The following is a 22,035-nucleotide window of genomic DNA, read 5'->3' on the forward strand; positions in this document are numbered from 1 at the left end:
TGTTGGATGAACCAATGCTCCTTATTCTCATCCCAGAATAGTATAAGAACCATGCTTAGTTGAAATTTACCCAATTCCTGACTTGTAGTTATAACATACAATCTTTTCATGATTTACATCTTATTTTTTTGTAAAGATTTTATTGATTTATTTATTCATGGGAGACATAGAGAGAGAAAGAGAGAGAGGCAGAGACATGGGCAGAGAGAGAAGCAGGTTCCATGCAGGGAGCCTGATGTGGGACTTGATCCCAGGACTCCAGGATCACACCATGGGCTGAAGGCAGATGCTCAACCGCTGAGCCACCCAGGCATCCCAAGTTATATCTTATCTACATAAACAAGAACAGATTTATAGGTGTGGCTCAAAATAAATTATACCAGATTAAAACAAATAAGCAATTCAATAGAATATATACTATTGGAAAATATTCATTTCAGTCAGCATGAAAAAGATAGAGATTATGAAATTTCTATTAGTCTTTTTTCCACAGTTATGGCCATTTTCATGAAAATACAAATCTGATAAATGTAGGACAGAAAATGGAGAATATTTCTTGTGCATCTAAAGGTATTTTGTAAGTCACATCATTAGGCTATATAACTTAGTGTTTATAGCTCAACAAAATTGGAAAAAAATCTGAAAAATACAAAACAAAGGTATTTTGAATCAATTATAACCGAGGAAGCCTTATTTTATAGTACAGATAGAATATAATAAAGAAACTGAAGGTAGTTCAGAGTGCACCTTACATACTTTGTTGGTTTTTTAAAAAAAATTTTATAGTAAGTTCTATGCCCAATGTGGGACTGAATTCATAATCCTGAAATCGATTCACATGCTCTACTAGCTTAGCCAGCCAGGTGCCCCCAGACTCCACTTACCTTGAATTGAAAGAATGTAATTTTTCTGTGCTTTTCCCTCCATATTTGATGCAATGCATGTATAGTTTCCACTATCTGAATGCTGAGACCGGGCAATTTGAAGTTTGCTACCTCCAGACAAAATATGTACCTCAAGTGAATCAGAATTTTCTGGTGGTGAAAACAAAGCAAAACAAAACATAAAAAATCTTTTATTTTTAATATCTCTATAATTCACCATAATATATAATATTTTTTGAGGTTTATTTATTTGAGAGAGAGAATATGAGTGGGGAGAAGGGCAGAGGAAGGAGAGAATCCTCAAGCAGACTCCACACTGAGTGTGGAGCAGGACGTGGGGCTCGATCCCATGACTCTGAGATCATGCCCTGAGCTGAAATCAGGAGTCAGCTGTTCAACGAACTGAGCCACCAAGGCACCCCAATATATCTTATTTTTGCAATAAGTAGATTTCTTAAAAGTTCCTCCTTTGTACTTTTATTTTAAATGAGAGCCATCTTTGTTAAAGGAAATGGGAAAAGTCTGTAATGAATAACCATTTTATGTGTTTATCCTATAAATTTATATTCCAGTTAGTTAGGCTTTCTGGACTAAATACAGCTATAAGCATAGTACTGAAAATGTGCTAGTTTATTAACCTGGTGAATTAAGAGCAAAAGAAAACAAAGATGAAAAATGCACAACTGTATTACCTATGGGCTTGTGGTTCTTTAACCATGCTATCATGGGAGGCGGGATTCCAGTGGCATCACATGTTAAGGTCACAGGATTGCTGATTGTCTCAACAACCACTTTATTTTCAGGTCCTTCGATACTGGGTGGCACTGTGAAAAGACAGAAGAAAATCATGTGTCCTCGTTAAGCTAATTCAGGACACTTTTTTTATTTGCATATCTGGGGAAAAAGAGTTGTATTAGAGGCAGATGCTCACCATATACATTGAGGTGGAAATTTTTATCATCCCGTCCTGCTACATTTATAGCTCTACATACATACTGGCCTGTGTCAGATACCTAAAAGAAAAAGATACTATTGTATGTGCTCCATTAAATTACAGATGACCAATCACACTATTCTGGTGTAGATTAAATCATCAGTCATCTTTATGCTCCAATGCCCCATTCTAATTGCCTTCTAAAGTCTTGCTTTTTTTTTTAAATAAAAATAAAAATAAGGTCAATAGCATTGATGATGAGTTTTTAAATAAAACTCATTTCTCACTGTAGTAAAGGGAATATGCAACTATCAATTCTTTCTTCTATAATCCCACCAATGAGTCATGACACACAAACAAGAATAAAAGATGCACCTCAGCTTTCTTGATGTGCAGCATTTGTCCATCTGCTAAAATCTCCAAGTGAGTAGACTCCGTTATCATCTGCCCATTCTTATACCAGGTGATGACTGGAGGGGGGACAGCGTTTGACTCACACTCCAGTGACGCCGAGGTTCCCTCTCTTACATTAACTACAGAAAGAGATTCACTGCCATGATCTTTAATGGTTGGGGGCACTGAGAGAGGGAAACAAGAACAGAAGTTTTTTTTTTTTTTTTCATTAAGATGCTCAGATAGAAAATATCTAATACCAGTTTAAAAATGAAAGAATTTTATGAGACAAACCATAAACAGTCAGGGAAACTTTTTTCTTGCTTTCACCAGCTTGGTTGATAGCTATACAAGTGTATTCACCACCATCAGATACCTTTGCCCGAATTATTTGCAGAGTTCGACCACCTGTGGACAAATACAATGCAAATTGAAGAGTGACATAGGGGTTGTTTTAATAACTATTTATCAGTAAGATAAACAGCAAAATGCATCCTATCTCTTATAGTAAAAAAATTTCTCATTCAAAATAAAAGAACTGAATTAGACTGAGCATCTTTGATCCTTTTCCTTTGATCTCAGTATTTATTCTACTTCTTTACAAAGGAAGAAATTCATAAAATTTTTCTCTCTAGTAACCAAACATAGATAGTAGAACTGTTTGATACAGGTTCTAGTGAGCAAATAGCAATTGTACTATAGTCAAAATACATTAGCAACTATTTTCTGAGTTTAAATCTCCTACAGTATAGAAGTGATTGTCTATCTATCCTCAAGGAGCTTTAGGATTGATTAAAAAGAAGTAGTGACTTTATCCCGTCAAAGCACTATTTGTTAGCCTATCACCCCCCAAGGAATTACTAAGCAGTTTGTCTCTAAAAGTTGTAATTTCTTGAAAGTAGACTTTGTCGTTGTACATTCCCACTAAAATAAATCTATACGATCTTATCCTAAATGGCCCCAGCTGTATAGAAAGAGGCATTCAGTGTGAACAAATAATAGGAGCAAGACCAAAGTTTGGAAAGAGAGATAAGCTGATGCCATTGGTATTGAAAAAAGTGAGAAAGTTTTGCCCATCTTTTAAAAGTAGTAAGTTCCTCCTTACCAGGCACAATAAGAGCATTTGTATTTAGCTTGATAGGCTGTTCATTCTTGAGCCAGCTGAGATCCGGAGGTGGAAAACCAGAGACCTCACAGGTTAAAGAGATGAAATTGTTCACCACAACAGTGAGATTTTCAGGGTTAGGACCAATGACACTTGGAGGAACTATAATAGTAAATACATTAAAAGTGAGATGTGATATGATCAGTAATACATATTCCAAATTTTTAATATAAACCTGACCACTATAATCTGCTAAAACACTGAGTTAGTTAATGATAGTTATTTAGCTGTCTTTCTTAGAATTCCCTAATGACTTCATCAAACTCATTTCCATAAGTTTTGTTTTTCCCAATTGGAAGAGAATATTAGGATTTTCAGACAGAATTATTGTGCATTTTATTTGTAGAATGTAGTTGGTAATTCCTAAGGTGGTTTTCTCAATGTATAAAGAAAGACCTAATAGTACTTTTTATTCACTACATTTGAATACTCTTATATTTAATATTATATCTTTTTAAAAAATATTTTATTTATTTATTCATGAGAGACACACAGAGAGAGGCAAAGACACAGGCAGAGATAGAAGCAGGCTCCACGCTGGGAGCCCAATGCAGGACTGAATCCTGGGACCCCAGGATCATGCCCAGGGCTGAAGGCTGGTACTCAACCACTAAGCCACCCAGGTGTCCCTTAATATTACATCTTCAAGGTTTTATCTTACTGCTTATAGCAAAGTAAAGTAGAAATTTAATTTTAGGGTATCTATCAACAAATTACACCGGTTATTTTGACAACATAAATAAATGACATCAAGATGAGCAGAAAATTTAAGAAATAAACAATACTATGATTTATTGTTTAAAAAACAGAAAGAATTCCAAAAGCAAAAGCAGTGCAGAGAAAAAGTGTAGTAAAAAAAGAATGAGATTAACAATGCAAGGCCATTTATGCATATTAAATCATAAACACATGGAAAAATAGATTTTTATACAAACACATAGACATAGAAGGTATAATATCAAACACATTTGAAGATTTTCCATGAAAGGAGAGGGGAAACAGTAGCAAGAAATGGGCATAAATATGAATGAATACATGAATGAGTATTTTAATAAATAAAAGTAAAGATGGGTCTTGTTCAGGCCAATGATGATAGTGAGACAGGAACAAAGAGATGCAATTAATATAATACTTTATTATATTAGGACTGAGATCTTAAAACAACATCAAAAACCAAAGCAGGGATGCCTGAGTGGCTCAGTGGTTGAGGGCCTCCCTTCCACCCATGGCGTGATCCTGGAGTCCCAGGATCAAGTCCCGTTGGGCTTGCTACATGGAGCCTGCTTCTCCCTCTGCCTATATCTCTGCCTCTCTTTGTGTCTCTCATGAATAAGTGAGTGAAGTCTTAAAAACAACAACAACAACAACAACAACAACAACAAAAAACATCAAAAAGGCAAAATCTGGAAAGCCTGGGTGGCTCATCAGTTGAGTGGCTGCCTTTGGCCCAGGGCGTGATCCTGGAGTACCAGGATTGAGTCCCATGTCGGGCTCCCTGCATGGAGCCTGCTTCTCCTTCTGCCTATGTCTCTGCTGTGCTCTCTCTCTATTTCTCATGAATAAATAAATACATAAATAAATCTTTAAAAAGAAAGGCAAAATCTCTTTTACTCTCACATGGTTTTACTATCACACCTCCTGTGTGTTTACTCATTGTGCTAAGCACTGGGAATAAGATAAAGATGTTTCAAATGTCTGTTCCACAAACACCAAACATTGCTGGACATCAATACTCCCTACATATCACACCAAAAAATAATATTCATGATGCTAAATAAAACCCTTCTGGAGGGAGAAATTTTTCATGAAATGTCCAATTTCAGCTATTTCCAAAATGAGCTGGAATTCTGTATATGTATCCCACATGTAAAGGAAATCTTTTATAATGATTGTCTGCCATTTCCAATTTAATATTCTCAAAGCAGATGTGTGTCATAAAACTAAAACTAATCATTTGTGATAGACATCCAACTGCTTTTTCCCCTTACCCTTGCCTAAATATCTCAGCAGCATTTTAGCAAAAAATTAGTATTCATGCTGTGTCTAGAATACATTAAGAACTTAAAATTTGATAAACAAATTAGGTGTAGTGATGGTTTTTGGGAATTATTTAACTCCAAGTGTGCCTGGGTGGTTCAGTCAGTTAAGTGTCTACCTTTGGCTTGGGTCATGATCCCAAGGTACTGGGATTGAGCCCTGCATTGGGCTCCCTGCTCAGCAGAGAACCTGCTTCTTCCTCTCCCTCTGCCTACAGCTCCCCCTGCTTGTGCTCTCTCTCTCTCTCTCTCTCTCTTTCATTCAAATAATAAAGAAAATCTTAAAAAAAAAAAAAGAATTGTTTGACTCCAAAAATGACTTCTTCTTCAGGTAGTATACCTAACTAACGTAACTCAATGTGAATTCTCCCTTTGAGGGCAGAAACTGGTTCTTTTTTTTTTTCTTTTTTTTTTTTTTTTTAAATTTTTATTTATTTATGATAGGCACACAGTGAGAGAGAGAGAGAGGCAGAGACACAGGCAGAGGGAGAAGCAGGCTCCATGCACCGGGAGCCCGACGTGGGATTCGATCCCGGGTCTCCAGGATCGCGCCCTGGGCCAAAGGCAGGCGCCAAACCGCTGCGCCACCCAGGGATCCCCAGAAACTGGTTCTAATCAGGATTATTGGGTAAATTTTTATGAGGAGAAGAGCTATATACAGTTCTAACTTTATATAAACATATAATTTGGGGGATTTAAAATTTTGAGTTTTTCTCACTTTCAAATATGTAAGAGTATTTTCTCCCGAGGAACAGAAATAATCTAAAAACAGGCTTCCTAGAAGATTTGTCCTTTACTATGCGATGAGAAGAAACACAGGAGATTGAAAAAAATGCAAGCTCCACACATTGTTCAAGTTAAAAATACAAAATATGTCTACATAATCTAAAACACAGTTTTCCTACTTTTTCAAGCATACTCTAAGAAATGTTATTGGAACTGAGCTCTTACCATGAACATTGAGGTTAAAATATTTTTTGGCACTTCCAGCTGTGTTCTCAGCAATACACACATACCTGCCGATATCTGTTATTTGAGTGTTCAGAATCTAAGGAAAAAAATGAAATTCCAACTGAAATTTTTAATAAAGCAGCTTTTCATAATCATCATTACATTTCAGAAAAAACAACACATTCTTTCTGGTTAATACCGGATGGACACATGACAAATTTTTGTATCTAATAGTGCTCACGCTAACTTTTATTAGTTGGGTCAGTCAACTATTTATTTATAAAGATTTCCCATCAGAAAAGGCATTTTTAAATGTACTTGTTATATGCGGACTACAAAAATCTCAATTATTCTTCCTCTTCCCTGTTACAACCCTGGCAATGTGACTTTGAAGTTCCTTGCATTAAGAGGTGGAGTAAGATGAGGAAATTATATTGGCCTTGTGAATGCTCTGCTCAACACAGTGTGATGAAAGTGAGAGTGTGCCATTTCAAACCTAGACCTAGAGAGGTCTAGTGCCTTTCCTCACTATTTCAGAACTCAGCTACCGCCATGTGAAAAAGCAAGGACTAGCCTGCTGGAGGGTAGGAGAATCACAGGAGGTCAGAATCAGTGCCCAGAGCCTAGTCAAGATCAGCAGAGCCACTTACTCAACTGATAGCATCTAGACACTTGAGACCAGAAGAATTACCCAGCCAACTAGAAGACTTATGAACTTAAAAAAAAAAAAAAAAAAAAAAAGCTTATTGTTTTAAGTTCTTGTTTTGGAGTTCTTTGTTCTGTACAGCAATAATTGGCTAATATAACATTTATATTTATTTTCTTAGGCAGAAATTTCTATCCATCTATATATCTTTTGGCCAGAGACACAGAAACATTTAAACATTTTGATAGACATTGTAGGACATCAAATCAATACAGTCACAATGCTTAGAAGATACTCTGAGGATTCAAGTTATTTATAAGCACTGACTCTGGTTCTTGTGGGGTGTTTTTGTTTTGTTTTGTTTTGTTTTAAAGACAAAAACTCCCTAAGATATGTCCTGTGTTGATAGTTATGCTTAGATTCTTGGGCCAATTAAATATATAGTTATTTTTGACCACATACGCCATTTATGTGGTCAAAAATAATTTATTAAGTTATATCCTAACAAAAGAGTTGGTGTTGTTTCTATAAATACATAACTTTGTTTTAAGACATTTAAAAAGAAAAACATAGACATGGCTATTAATGAACAACAAATCAGGATATTTATTTGGTTTTCATTAGTTATTATAGTTCCTTACTATTACAGGGGAAGTTTAACTCTATAGGGGACCTTATGCCACCTAGGATTTTATCATCAGAAATATGCAGTTGAAAGGATTATACTAATTATTATGTGGCTTTTATCACAAAGTCCATCTTGTAGCAAATTTAAGGGTATGCATGTGTTGAATGTACAGACAGTTTTTGTAAGAATTCACACAAAATTGTTAACAGTGGTCACCTCTGAAAGACAAATACCATATGATCTCACTCATATGTGGAATTTAAGAAACAAAATAAATGATCATAGGGGAAAAAAAAGACAGAGGTAAACCAAGAAACAGACTCTTAACTATAGAGAACAAATTGATGGTTACCAGAGGGAGGGTGGTGGGAGGATGGGTGAAACAGATGATGGGGATTAAGGAGTGCACTTGAGCATCAGGTGATATATGGGAGTTGAATCACTAATTGTTCACCTGAAACTAATATTACACTGTACATTAACTAACTGGAATTTAAATGAAAACTTAAAAAAGTAGTGATCACCTCTGGTAGGGGGAAAAGAATAAGTAATTTTATTTTATATTCTTCTTATGGTTAGTTATTTTTACAAATATAATATTTATATACCAATAAAAATGACTTTTAAAAGTAAAAAAGACTTAACAAAATACAAACTCAAATAGCTCTTTTAAAATAAGATTTTTTTTACTTTTACCTGTAGAATTCTTCCATTAGATACAAACTTATGATGCCCATCTTCAGGCAAAGGCTGCCCATCCTTTTGCCAGGAATTCCTTGGTGCGGGGCTGCCACTGGATAAACACTCCATCAGCGTGCTCTTATTCACCAGCACAGTGACCTCTTCTGGGAGATCACTATTTGCTCCCTTAATAACTGGTGGCACTGATAAATGATTGCAACAAAGAGATATTGACAGGAAATACGGTCTTTTCCCATTTATTCTAGTTTTCTAACAGCTTTAAGAAGTATAGGATGATAATAGAAGAGCAAAGTTGAAGATGAAACCAAGATCGTTGAAAAACATTTTACACTAATAAATTAGGATGGTGATAAAAATTGTGGGACTTTGGGTTTACTGCCCTAAATTAACCTATTCCACAATTTTCATTCCTATTTAACTCAATCCCAAACTGTCCCCAGTTTCTTTGACCTTGTTTCTTTCTCAGCCCCTTGCACTATGCCTTCTGGGTTTTCAAGCATACCTGTAAGTACCATCCACGTGAATGAATATTTAAATCTATTTTGTCATCTAGACAAGCCAGAAAATTTACATATTTATAAAGTGTATTTGGAACTTACAAATTTGGTCTCATTTGCAAGGGAACTGTCTGGGCTACTTAAATGTATTCCTTGAGCCCCAGTATCAGTGGTATCAGGATCACCTGGGAGCTGGGTTAGAGATGAAATATTGGGGGGCCACTCAGATCTCAACAATCGTCCTGACCATTGAGGACCATCTTGGCCCTTGATGGGCCAAGAAATTTGTGTTTTAACAAACTCTTCAGGTGATTCTTAACGTACACTACAGTTTGAGGAGTCATATTGTAGATTTTTCTACATGTATTCATTTTCATTTAAAATAATACCACTGGGTCTAGGTACATATCTATCCTATGCTAGACTAGTCAGTTATGAAAAATCACATATTACCCATAAAATTTTTAAAAATGGAAATGTTACATAAACTAGAAACACATGTGTTGGCTGCTGTGATAAATGTAGAAATTCATTTTCAAAGTGAATAATCATTTTATTTTATTTGGAAAGCTTAGCTATTTTGTTTCACTCTCTTAAAATGTACCATATCCTTAGCAATCAGTAAGGACTATATATTTAAGGCAGATGAAGTCCTGTGGTATTTAGTCTTTCAAAAACTAAATTGGAAGTCTGTAAAGAAAATAATCAAGGCTACATGGTACATAATAGAATTTCAATGTTATTTTGGAAGCAAATTTTCACATTCAAAGTTATATGATTCTTACTATAGTCGAGGTAACAGAAAATATAACTTGAACTGCAGATTAATAGGAAACTTGAACTTCAGATTAAGTGAGCCTATAACTAACCCCCAAATTATGAAAACTAATCAAATGAAATGTTGGGACATAAAAATTCACTGTTTTTTCTCAACTTCTGCCTGGAGCTGAACCATCAGGAGATACCAGGAGGTGGTCTACAGGTCCAAGGTCTGACCTGAACAGGCCTCCACCAAAGCTCTTTGGTCTGACCTTGCCTCCAGCTGCCATGCTCCATCAGCTGGCTTACACCACTCAGAATTGTTCTGAGTAGAGAGCTCTGGAGTAGTATGTAGGAGGTGAGCATCAAACATTGTGAAACATCCCTAATTTAGACAGAATTTTGGGTCCAGTTTATTTTTTGTTTCGTTCCACCTCTCTAAACCCATCCAACATGCTTTCCAACCTCCTCTTAATTAAAGTAGCCTGAAGGGGGATGAACATCTACCTTTAACTACCCAATCCTCAAGTTCCCTTTCAATTTAATTGACTCCTAGTCCTTCCCAAACCATATTATCTTGCTTCTTTATCAGATCCTTCTATTCTGTCTTAAACTAAACTCTTTCCAAACTTAAGTCAAATTAAGCTAGATAGTCTAGGATGCTCCTTCATTGTTCTTGGTGATGTTAGCATTGATTTTAATTGGTCATCTTCTCTTCCCTTTTCCTTTTCCTTATCACTATCTTGTAGACTTTAAAAATCTATTTCGATGACCAATCACCCCCATCTCTACTCCATGTAAGTCAGCCCTAGACAGCCATACTGTAGACCATAAAACATTAACACCTCTTCCTTCTGCAAATTATAAGCTCCCTGAAAAAGGACAGATGTCTACTATATTCACTGCTGTATCCTTAATGCCTGGCACATAGTTGAGTACATCAATAGATATTTGACAAATATATGATTTTTGAACTCTAGTGTTTTCTTTCCTCTACCTCTTTTCAGGTTTCCTTTATTAGCAGCTCTTTGTTTGCTCTGAAAATTCTAGCCCTCCTATTCCTTATCCACTTACAATCAGCCCATCAGCCTCCTTCCATCATTTTTCCCCTTTCCTGCCCAGACTCCATAGTATCATTTCATAGGGGTCATTTCAGTGATGGTCTGTTGCACTGCACATTCTATGGTCTTTCACCCTCCAGTGCTTCCACACAATATATACCTGGTTATCTTGTGGTACAATATCCTCCCTACCCAGAGTGAACACACTATTTTTTCTACCTCTGCCTCCTGTTTACTGGGAATGCTGTAGAAGGAAGGGTGGCTTCAGAAAGTAGTAACTGAGTCAATTGGCTCACTTCAACAGTTGACTATCACATCCGCCATGGTGTTAATCACTAGTCTTTCCTGTTTTCCACAGGGCCAACCACCCCTACTACTCTTTATCTTGCGCTCATACTTAATGAAAAGGACTAGATACATTTCATATGCATTTCCACATTTCCTTCCTAACCATTCTGATGAATGGCTTATTAACCTCTCAGTTCCTTGATTGCATTTTTCACTTGTTCTAGGACCTTGATCCATGAATTCCTGCAATTTCTTCCACTCCTCCCACAAAACACACTTGAAAATTTAATTTGTCCCTTTTCTGTTGGATCATTTTCTTTGGTCTGTAGGCAAATCTTTCCTAAGTATATTTTTTTTTTTCTTTTTTTTTTTTTTTTTTAAATTTTTATTTATTTATGATAGGCACACAGTGAGAGAGAGAGAGAGGCAGAGACACAGGCAGGCAGAGGAGAAGCAGGCTCCATGCACCGGGAGCCCGACGTGGGATTCGATCCCGGGTCTCCAGGATCGCGCCCTGGGCCAAAGGCAGGCGCCAAACCGCTGCGCCACCCAGGGATCCCAGAAACTGGTTCTAATCAGGATTATTGGGTAAATTTTTATGAGGAGAAGAGCTATATACAGTTCTAACTTTATATAAACATATAATTTGGGGGATTTAAAATTTTGAGTTTTTCTCACTTTCAAATATGTAAGAGTATTTTCTCCCGAGGAACAGAAATAATCTAAAAACAGGCTTCCTAGAAGATTTGTCCTTTACTATGCGATGAGAAGAAACACAGGAGATTGAAAAAAATGCAAGCTCCACACATTGTTCAAGTTAAAAATACAAAATATGTCTACATAATCTAAAACACAGTTTTCCTACTTTTTCAAGCATACTCTAAGAAATGTTATTGGAACTGAGCTCTTACCATGAACATTGAGGTTAAAATATTTTTTGGCACTTCCAGCTGTGTTCTCAGCAATACACACATACCTGCCGATATCTGTTATTTGAGTGTTCAGAATCTAAGGAAAAAAATGAAATTCCAACTGAAATTTTTAATAAAGCAGCTTTTCATAATCATCATTACATTTCAGAAAAAACAACACATTCTTTCTGGTTAATACCGGATGGACACATGACAAATTTTTGTATCTAATAGTGCTCACGCTAACTTTTATTAGTTGGGTCAGTCAACTATTTATTTATAAAGATTTCCCATCAGAAAAGGCATTTTTAAATGTACTTGTTATATGCGGACTACAAAAATCTCAATTATTCTTCCTCTTCCCTGTTACAACCCTGGCAATGTGACTTTGAAGTTCCTTGCATTAAGAGGTGGAGTAAGATGAGGAAATTATATTGGCCTTGTGAATGCTCTGCTCAACACAGTGTGATGAAAGTGAGAGTGTGCCATTTCAAACCTAGACCTAGAGAGGTCTAGTGCCTTTCCTCACTATTTCAGAACTCAGCTACCGCCATGTGAAAAAGCAAGGACTAGCCTGCTGGAGGGTAGGAGAATCACAGGAGGTCAGAATCAGTGCCCAGAGCCTAGTCAAGATCAGCAGAGCCACTTACTCAACTGATAGCATCTAGACACTTGAGACCAGAAGAATTACCCAGCCAACTAGAAGACTTATGAACTTAAAAAAAAAAAAAAAAAAAAAAGCTTATTGTTTTAAGTTCTTGTTTTGGAGTTCTTTGTTCTGTACAGCAATAATTGGCTAATATAACATTTATATTTATTTTCTTAGGCAGAAATTTCTATCCATCTATATATCTTTTGGCCAGAGACACAGAAACATTTAAACATTTTGATAGACATTGTAGGACATCAAATCAATACAGTCACAATGCTTAGAAGATACTCTGAGGATTCAAGTTATTTATAAGCACTGACTCTGGTTCTTGTGGGGTGTTTTTGTTTTGTTTTGTTTTGTTTTAAAGACAAAAACTCCCTAAGATATGTCCTGTGTTGATAGTTATGCTTAGATTCTTGGGCCAATTAAATATATAGTTATTTTTGACCACATACGCCATTTATGTGGTCAAAAATAATTTATTAAGTTATATCCTAACAAAAGAGTTGGTGTTGTTTCTATAAATACATAACTTTGTTTTAAGACATTTAAAAAGAAAAACATAGACATGGCTATTAATGAACAACAAATCAGGATATTTATTTGGTTTTCATTAGTTATTATAGTTCCTTACTATTACAGGGGAAGTTTAACTCTATAGGGGACCTTATGCCACCTAGGATTTTATCATCAGAAATATGCAGTTGAAAGGATTATACTAATTATTATGTGGCTTTTATCACAAAGTCCATCTTGTAGCAAATTTAAGGGTATGCATGTGTTGAATGTACAGACAGTTTTTGTAAGAATTCACACAAAATTGTTAACAGTGGTCACCTCTGAAAGACAAATACCATATGATCTCACTCATATGTGGAATTTAAGAAACAAAATAAATGATCATAGGGGAAAAAAAAGACAGAGGTAAACCAAGAAACAGACTCTTAACTATAGAGAACAAATTGATGGTTACCAGAGGGAGGGTGGTGGGAGGATGGGTGAAACAGATGATGGGGATTAAGGAGTGCACTTGAGCATCAGGTGATATATGGGAGTTGAATCACTAATTGTTCACCTGAAACTAATATTACACTGTACATTAACTAACTGGAATTTAAATGAAAACTTAAAAAAGTAGTGATCACCTCTGGTAGGGGGAAAAGAATAAGTAATTTTATTTTATATTCTTCTTATGGTTAGTTATTTTTACAAATATAATATTTATATACCAATAAAAATGACTTTTAAAAGTAAAAAAGACTTAACAAAATACAAACTCAAATAGCTCTTTTAAAATAAGATTTTTTTTACTTTTACCTGTAGAATTCTTCCATTAGATACAAACTTATGATGCCCATCTTCAGGCAAAGGCTGCCCATCCTTTTGCCAGGAATTCCTTGGTGCGGGGCTGCCACTGGATAAACACTCCATCAGCGTGCTCTTATTCACCAGCACAGTGACCTCTTCTGGGAGATCACTATTTGCTCCCTTAATAACTGGTGGCACTGATAAATGATTGCAACAAAGAGATATTGACAGGAAATACGGTCTTTTCCCATTTATTCTAGTTTTCTAACAGCTTTAAGAAGTATAGGATGATAATAGAAGAGCAAAGTTGAAGATGAAACCAAGATCGTTGAAAAACATTTTACACTAATAAATTAGGATGGTGATAAAAATTGTGGGACTTTGGGTTTACTGCCCTAAATTAACCTATTCCACAATTTTCATTCCTATTTAACTCAATCCCAAACTGTCCCCAGTTTCTTTGACCTTGTTTCTTTCTCAGCCCCTTGCACTATGCCTTCTGGGTTTTCAAGCATACCTGTAAGTACCATCCACGTGAATGAATATTTAAATCTATTTTGTCATCTAGACAAGCCAGAAAATTTACATATTTATAAAGTGTATTTGGAACTTACAAATTTGGTCTCATTTGCAAGGGAACTGTCTGGGCTACTTAAATGTATTCCTTGAGCCCCAGTATCAGTGGTATCAGGATCACCTGGGAGCTGGGTTAGAGATGAAATATTGGGGGGCCACTCAGATCTCAACAATCGTCCTGACCATTGAGGACCATCTTGGCCCTTGATGGGCCAAGAAATTTGTGTTTTAACAAACTCTTCAGGTGATTCTTAACGTACACTACAGTTTGAGGAGTCATATTGTAGATTTTTCTACATGTATTCATTTTCATTTAAAATAATACCACTGGGTCTAGGTACATATCTATCCTATGCTAGACTAGTCAGTTATGAAAAATCACATATTACCCATAAAATTTTTAAAAATGGAAATGTTACATAAACTAGAAACACATGTGTTGGCTGCTGTGATAAATGTAGAAATTCATTTTCAAAGTGAATAATCATTTTATTTTATTTGGAAAGCTTAGCTATTTTGTTTCACTCTCTTAAAATGTACCATATCCTTAGCAATCAGTAAGGACTATATATTTAAGGCAGATGAAGTCCTGTGGTATTTAGTCTTTCAAAAACTAAATTGGAAGTCTGTAAAGAAAATAATCAAGGCTACATGGTACATAATAGAATTTCAATGTTATTTTGGAAGCAAATTTTCACATTCAAAGTTATATGATTCTTACTATAGTCGAGGTAACAGAAAATATAACTTGAACTGCAGATTAATAGGAAACTTGAACTTCAGATTAAGTGAGCCTATAACTAACCCCCAAATTATGAAAACTAATCAAATGAAATGTTGGGACATAAAAATTCACTGTTTTTTCTCAACTTCTGCCTGGAGCTGAACCATCAGGAGATACCAGGAGGTGGTCTACAGGTCCAAGGTCTGACCTGAACAGGCCTCCACCAAAGCTCTTTGGTCTGACCTTGCCTCCAGCTGCCATGCTCCATCAGCTGGCTTACACCACTCAGAATTGTTCTGAGTAGAGAGCTCTGGAGTAGTATGTAGGAGGTGAGCATCAAACATTGTGAAACATCCCTAATTTAGACAGAATTTTGGGTCCAGTTTATTTTTTGTTTCGTTCCACCTCTCTAAACCCATCCAACATGCTTTCCAACCTCCTCTTAATTAAAGTAGCCTGAAGGGGGATGAACATCTACCTTTAACTACCCAATCCTCAAGTTCCCTTTCAATTTAATTGACTCCTAGTCCTTCCCAAACCATATTATCTTGCTTCTTTATCAGATCCTTCTATTCTGTCTTAAACTAAACTCTTTCCAAACTTAAGTCAAATTAAGCTAGATAGTCTAGGATGCTCCTTCATTGTTCTTGGTGATGTTAGCATTGATTTTAATTGGTCATCTTCTCTTCCCTTTTCCTTTTCCTTATCACTATCTTGTAGACTTTAAAAATCTATTTCGATGACCAATCACCCCCATCTCTACTCCATGTAAGTCAGCCCTAGACAGCCATACTGTAGACCATAAAACATTAACACCTCTTCCTTCTGCAAATTATAAGCTCCCTGAAAAAGGACAGATGTCTACTATATTCACTGCTGTATCCTTAATGCCTGGCACATAGTTGAGTACATCAATAGATATTTGACAAATATATGATTTTTGAACTCTAGTGTTTTCTTTCCTCTACCTCTTTTCAGGTTTCCTTTATTAGCAGCTCTTTGTTTGCTCTGAAAATTCTAGCCCTCCTATTCCTTATCCACTTACAATCAGCCCATCAGCCTCCTTCCATCATTTTTCCCCTTTCCTGCCCAGACTCCATAGTATCATTTCATAGGGGTCATTTCAGTGATGGTCTGTTGCACTGCACATTCTATGGTCTTTCACCCTCCAGTGCTTCCACACAATATATACCTGGTTATCTTGTGGTACAATATCCTCCCTACCCAGAGTGAACACACTATTTTTTCTACCTCTGCCTCCTGTTTACTGGGAATGCTGTAGAAGGAAGGGTGGCTTCAGAAAGTAGTAACTGAGTCAATTGGCTCACTTCAACAGTTGACTATCACATCCGCCATGGTGTTAATCACTAGTCTTTCCTGTTTTCCACAGGGCCAACCACCCCTACTACTCTTTATCTTGCGCTCATACTTAATGAAAAGGACTAGATACATTTCATATGCATTTCCACATTTCCTTCCTAACCATTCTGATGAATGGCTTATTAACCTCTCAGTTCCTTGATTGCATTTTTCACTTGTTCTAGGACCTTGATCCATGAATTCCTGCAATTTCTTCCACTCCTCCACAAAACACACTTGAAAATTTAATTTGTCCCTTTTCTGTTGGATCATTTTCTTTGGTCTGTAGGCAAATCTTTCCTAAGTATATTTTCTCAAACAACCTGTCTATCCTAAAACTCTACTCCATCTCTTCTGTCCTCTGCAAAATGTTTTTAGAGTACTCTTTATTTGTTTCCTTTTCTTTCTGATTAGTCGCTCAAGATTTATCCTTTTGTCGTATGGCTTTGTACCACAGCAGAGTATTTAAATTGATCTTTTGAATTTTATCAATGATTTCTTAGTTTTAAAGCCAAATGGACTTTTTCAGTCTTTATTTTCCTAATTTTGCTTTAGCATTCAATACTTGATCCACTTCTTGATAGCCTTTTCCATGCTTTGGATTCTGTGACATAGAATACTATGTAGTTTACTGCTTTTCATGAAGTTCTTGGGTTGTTTCCCCTCTAACTCTGTTTTCCTTTTCCTTTCTCCCACTTGTTAATGATCTCACTATGAACTTCTTTTGACCTTCTACTTTATCTATGACACTTTCTGTTGGAAACCTCACACTCTTGAATATCAGCTATTTGTTGATAACTTCTTAGTTGAGTCTCTCTTCTGTGTTGAAGTTTCTTATTTTCAATGGCCTCTTCTATATTATAACTCAGTATCTTCTAACATGCCCAATTCAGCATGTCCCAAACAAAATTCCCCAAATAATGTTTTCCTCGGTCTTCTATTTTTATTATTTTTGCCACCATTTTCTTAATCACTCAAAGTAAAAATCTCAGTGTCATCTCATGCTCTGAGACAAGTGATAATACTTCATATTACTTAATAACTTCCTCTGTAAACTCATGCTAACTGCTTCTTATACATTCTCACTCCCACTTCTCTAGATCAATCTCTTCTAATGGAAGCAACTATTTGTTTCACAGCTTCTAGCAATATTACCTCTCTTTCCTCATCAAGGTATAATACTTCTTCCATCTCTGTCCATGCATTCAGAAGTGATCAGTGAGGTCTAGGAGTAGGCACATAAACTAGGCCTTGAACAGGCTGCTAGCTTCTATAATTGGTTCAGGGATAGAAATGTGATTCATGCTTAACCAATTAAAGCCATGAAAATCCATGCATTTCAGTTGTAAATACCAAGAAGAGCTTTCATTTGGATATGAAATTAGAAGGATGTAAGACTAGAGCCACTGGGGGCTAACTTGTCATTCAAAGGGTTCTCCCACCTAAGAGTGATGTTCATAGAGGAAAAAACCAAGAGAAAGAGGAAACAAGTCTGCTTGACCTCTTTTGTGCCACAGAAGTCAGGTATGACTGTAGCCAGCTCTACTCTGAGACTCTTTGGGTTCATGAGTCAATGAATTCTCTTTTTTTAGTTTAAGCCAGTTTGTTATCTCCATACTTCAGGAGTCCTAACTTATGTGTTCTCAGTTTGTATAAGATAATTAATTCATCAGTAGAACTATTACTTTCTGATTATCCTTAAAGTGCTTAATGCAGCATCTTGTAAATATTTCACTCAAAAAAATTTTGAGTTAAAGAATGTATGACAAACAAAAGAAAAACTCACAGAGTACACGAACGTCATACTGAAGGGAATCTTCTCCAGCTTCATTCACAGCCACACATGTATATCTACCCGCATCTTCTACTTTGGCTCGGGGAATCTGTAACACTCTTCCTCCTGAAAACATATTCCCGTATGTTTACTTCTCTAAATCCTACTGGTCATAAACAGAGATGCAATTTTTCAGGCCTAATGACTTCCTTACATTTTCTTTTTTTTTTTAATTTTTAAAATTTATTTATGATAGTCACAGAGAGAGAGAGAGACAGAGACATAGGCAGAGGGAGAAGCAGGCTCCATGCACCGGGAGCCCGACGTGGGATTCGATCCTGGGTCTCCAGGATCGCGCCCTGGGCCAAAGGCAGGCGCTAAACCACTGCGCCACCCAGGGATCCCTACATTTTCTTTCAAGTTTCTTATTTCATCTAATGATTCAATTTTAATCTCACATACCATTTGTATGACAAACACCGTATTAAAAGTGATCCAATATATGAATCAGATCTTCTGAGAGATAAATACCTCACGTGGATTTTTCTCAAGAGGGCATTGGTGATCTATCCCCTCATCACATTCCATGCGGAATGTTATTATGCAGTGGTTTCTTGATTTTACAGTTTTGAACACATGTAAAAGAAGTTTACAATGTTTGATGCAGGTATAGGTTTGAGAAAATCATAGCTAGAGATGCAAAAGGTATACAGTATATTATTACACATAAAATTTTTTTTCACATATAATTTTAAAAGAATAACTCCAAACATTTAAAAAACTTTTCAGGTTGATATAATTTCAAACTCAAAGAAATGTTTTAGTAACAGTATAAAATTTTTTCTACGTTTATTAATTATTTATATTTCACTCCACTTGTTTTATCTTTTTGTTTTTAAAGATTTTATTTATTTATTCATGAGAGACACAGAGAGAGGCAGAGACACAGGCAGAGGGAGAAGCAGGCTCCCTGTGAGGAGCCCAATGTGGAACTTGATCCCAGGACTCCAGGATCATGACCTGAGCTGAAGGCAGATGCTCAACCACTGAGCCATGTAGATGCCCCTTGTTTTATCTTCTCTCTCTATATATATTTATGTATATATTTTATGTATATATATGTATATATTTATATATAAAATCTTTTCTGAACTATTTGAGAGTAAGTTTAAACATAGTGCCCCTTTACCCCTAAACATTCATAAATCTGTATTTTGAAGGAATCGACAAGAATAATCTCTTATGTAACTATAATATATTGATCAAAATAAGGAAATGTAAAATCAACACAAAACTACTAATGAACTCATAGTCCATGTTCAGATTTCATTTTCTTTACAATCTTTTATAAATATTTTCCCCAAGTCTAGATCCAATTTTGGATCACATATCACAACAGTTTGCTCTCACTTGTATTTAGTCACTTCTTAAAAGTTTTTTTCGGGACACCTGGGTGGCTCAGCAGTTGAGCACCTGCCATTGGCTCAGGGCATGATCCCAGATTCCTGGGTTTGAGTCCCACATCAGACTCCTTGCATGCAGTCTGCTTCTCCCTCTGCCTGTGTCTCTGCCTCTCTCTCTCTCTCTCTGTGTCTCTCGTGAATAAATAAATAAAATCTTAAAAAAAAGTTTTTGCAAGATATTCTTTTATTTAATTGAAATAAGGGCAGCCCAGGTGGCTCAGTGGTTTGGCGCTGCCTTCAGCCCAGGGCATGATCCTGGAGACCAGGGATCGAGTCCCACATCAGGCTCCCTACATGAAGCCTGCTTCTCCCTCTGCCTGCGTCTCTGCCTCTCTCTGTTTCTCTCTCTCTCTCTCTCTCTGTATCTCTCATGAATAATAAAAAAAAAATCTTTGAAATAAAATTTACATACTATGGAGTACAGACTTTAGGTATACAATCTGGTAAATTTTGACAAGCCTATTTGATATTTGTTAAAATTAAATAGAATCTTGAGAAGATTATGATTCCATAACACTTTAAACATCTTTTTCTACTAATAAACCATGTGATAATTGAAATATCTGAAATAATCATAACTATTGATTTGTGATAAACATATTTAATAAAGTGAGTAGTAACTATTTGCAAATATATTTTAGAATTTATCAGTAATAATGTGTAGATGATCTCATCACACTATTAGAGAAATGGAGCCTCATAGAAGCCAAAGGACTTCTTAAGTTGATAGAATGATCCTGTAGTAGTAGATCTGAAAATTACCTAATGTATTCCAACCAACTGTCAGTTCTCAGCCTAGACTCTTCTAGCTTGAGCTACACAGATTCCAGTGGCATTTGCGTTTGGCACCCTGTGTCAGTTAAATTAGATGGCCAGAAAGCTGATCAATTCAACTGGCCTAATAAATGAGGAGAAACACATATGGCAGAGACTCAGATTTTCACCCTGTTCATAGCAGTCTTTACCTGGTAGAATCAATACTCTATCACTCGAGGTCAGAGGACGGCCATCTTTGTACCATGTCAGTGTAGGAGGAGGAGCAGCATTTGTCTCACAGTAAAGAGAAATGGGGTTGTTGATGATCACATCCTTAGCTTCACCACTTCTACCAGTATCCAGCATGTTTCCTATTTCCCAGAGTTTCTGAAAACTCGGAGGAACTATGGAGGAAAGATATGACACTTTAGACACATGTGAATGCTAGGGTTAATTAAACAAAGATCTTGGCTGTATTTTTACAAGGATGATTTGTAAGTGTAATAAATTAGCAACGTGAAAATATTTTCAAGTACTTACACACCTACCAACTCTAGCCCTGAGCCAAAAAATGTAGCAGACAGAAGTCAGACTTGGTTTTCATGTGGAACAAAAATATAGGGCTAAAATTGCCATTCTCATGTTTTGCTCTCCCTATTACAGGTCTCTAGCACTTAAAAGATGAAGGGTCCTATTCTTAGGGAAGATCTACTATAGTATGCATGGCTAAGGAATATGATCATAGCAGGGAAAACTAAATTTTGAGGAACCATTCAAAAATTTGGGCTCAACAGAGAGCATCTGTCAATGATTTGTCTTACTAAGAAGCCTAAAGAAGTTATGCAATCAGGATTAATAATTCCAGTTGCAAAAATAATAGGACATTCTCAAATACTTCTGAGGGACAAGCATGAACTTTCTAGAAGGCAATTTTCCTTCACATCAAAAGCATTAAAAAAGTGCGTAACATTTGACCTCAAATTTCCACTATTAGCAACTTATGAATATTCACAGATGTGCGAAAGTTTTATGTATAAAGATGTTCAGTGAAGCATTACACAAGTAGTGAAAACTTGGAAACCACCTAGACATTCAACATTAGGAGTCTAGTTAAATACATATTTTAATACTCAACTGATAAAACAAGTACAGTTATTAAAAAACATGTGTTAAAACATATATAAAAACACAAAAGTAACAGTATCAACTACAATAATAGCAGGTACCACTTCTTAAACATTTTGCTAAGAGTTTTACTTAATTTAGGTTATTTGGTACTCGCTATAATTTTACAAGACATTAATTTTAAAAGCAAGGGAACCAAGGCTTAAAATATTTAGGTAACTTGCCCAACTCAAAAAGTTCATAGGAGCTAAATCATTTAATTTCAAGTCTGATACTTTAAATTCTGTACTTTACTATATTTTTTTGCCTTCCATGTTAACACTATCAAAAAACTCATGATAAAATATTAGGGGAAAGCTAATATATAGAAAAGCCAGTATCATGTGATCCCAATTTGTAAATGAAGTATACTTCACAAAAATGTATCAGAAGGAAACATAAGA

The 22,035-nt window shown here is 35.9% G+C and overlaps 1 protein-coding gene across 1 annotated transcript in view; it reads right to left on the minus strand.

Annotated features, from left to right (window-relative positions):
* Positions 1 to 22,035, minus strand: part of HMCN1 (hemicentin 1) — a 465,430-nt gene that overhangs the window by 94,349 nt on the left and 349,046 nt on the right. Inside the window, exons 54-63 of the mRNA XM_041767864.1 lie at positions 20,677 to 20,871; positions 18,261 to 18,374; positions 13,825 to 14,012; positions 11,856 to 11,952; positions 3,317 to 3,478; positions 2,506 to 2,619; positions 2,194 to 2,396; positions 1,816 to 1,897; positions 1,577 to 1,708; positions 885 to 1,034 (exon numbers count right to left, since the gene is read on the minus strand). Of these exons, the coding sequence (XP_041623798.1) occupies positions 885 to 1,034; positions 1,577 to 1,708; positions 1,816 to 1,897; positions 2,194 to 2,396; positions 2,506 to 2,619; positions 3,317 to 3,478; positions 11,856 to 11,952; positions 13,825 to 14,012; positions 18,261 to 18,374; positions 20,677 to 20,871 (1,437 nt within the window). The remainder of the gene's footprint in view (positions 1 to 884; positions 1,035 to 1,576; positions 1,709 to 1,815; positions 1,898 to 2,193; positions 2,397 to 2,505; positions 2,620 to 3,316; positions 3,479 to 11,855; positions 11,953 to 13,824; positions 14,013 to 18,260; positions 18,375 to 20,676; positions 20,872 to 22,035) is intronic.

The sequence above is a fragment of the Vulpes lagopus genome, chromosome 1 (genome assembly GCF_018345385.1).
Source record: "Vulpes lagopus strain Blue_001 chromosome 1, ASM1834538v1, whole genome shotgun sequence".
In the NCBI taxonomy this organism is placed as follows: domain Eukaryota; kingdom Metazoa; phylum Chordata; class Mammalia; order Carnivora; family Canidae; genus Vulpes; species Vulpes lagopus.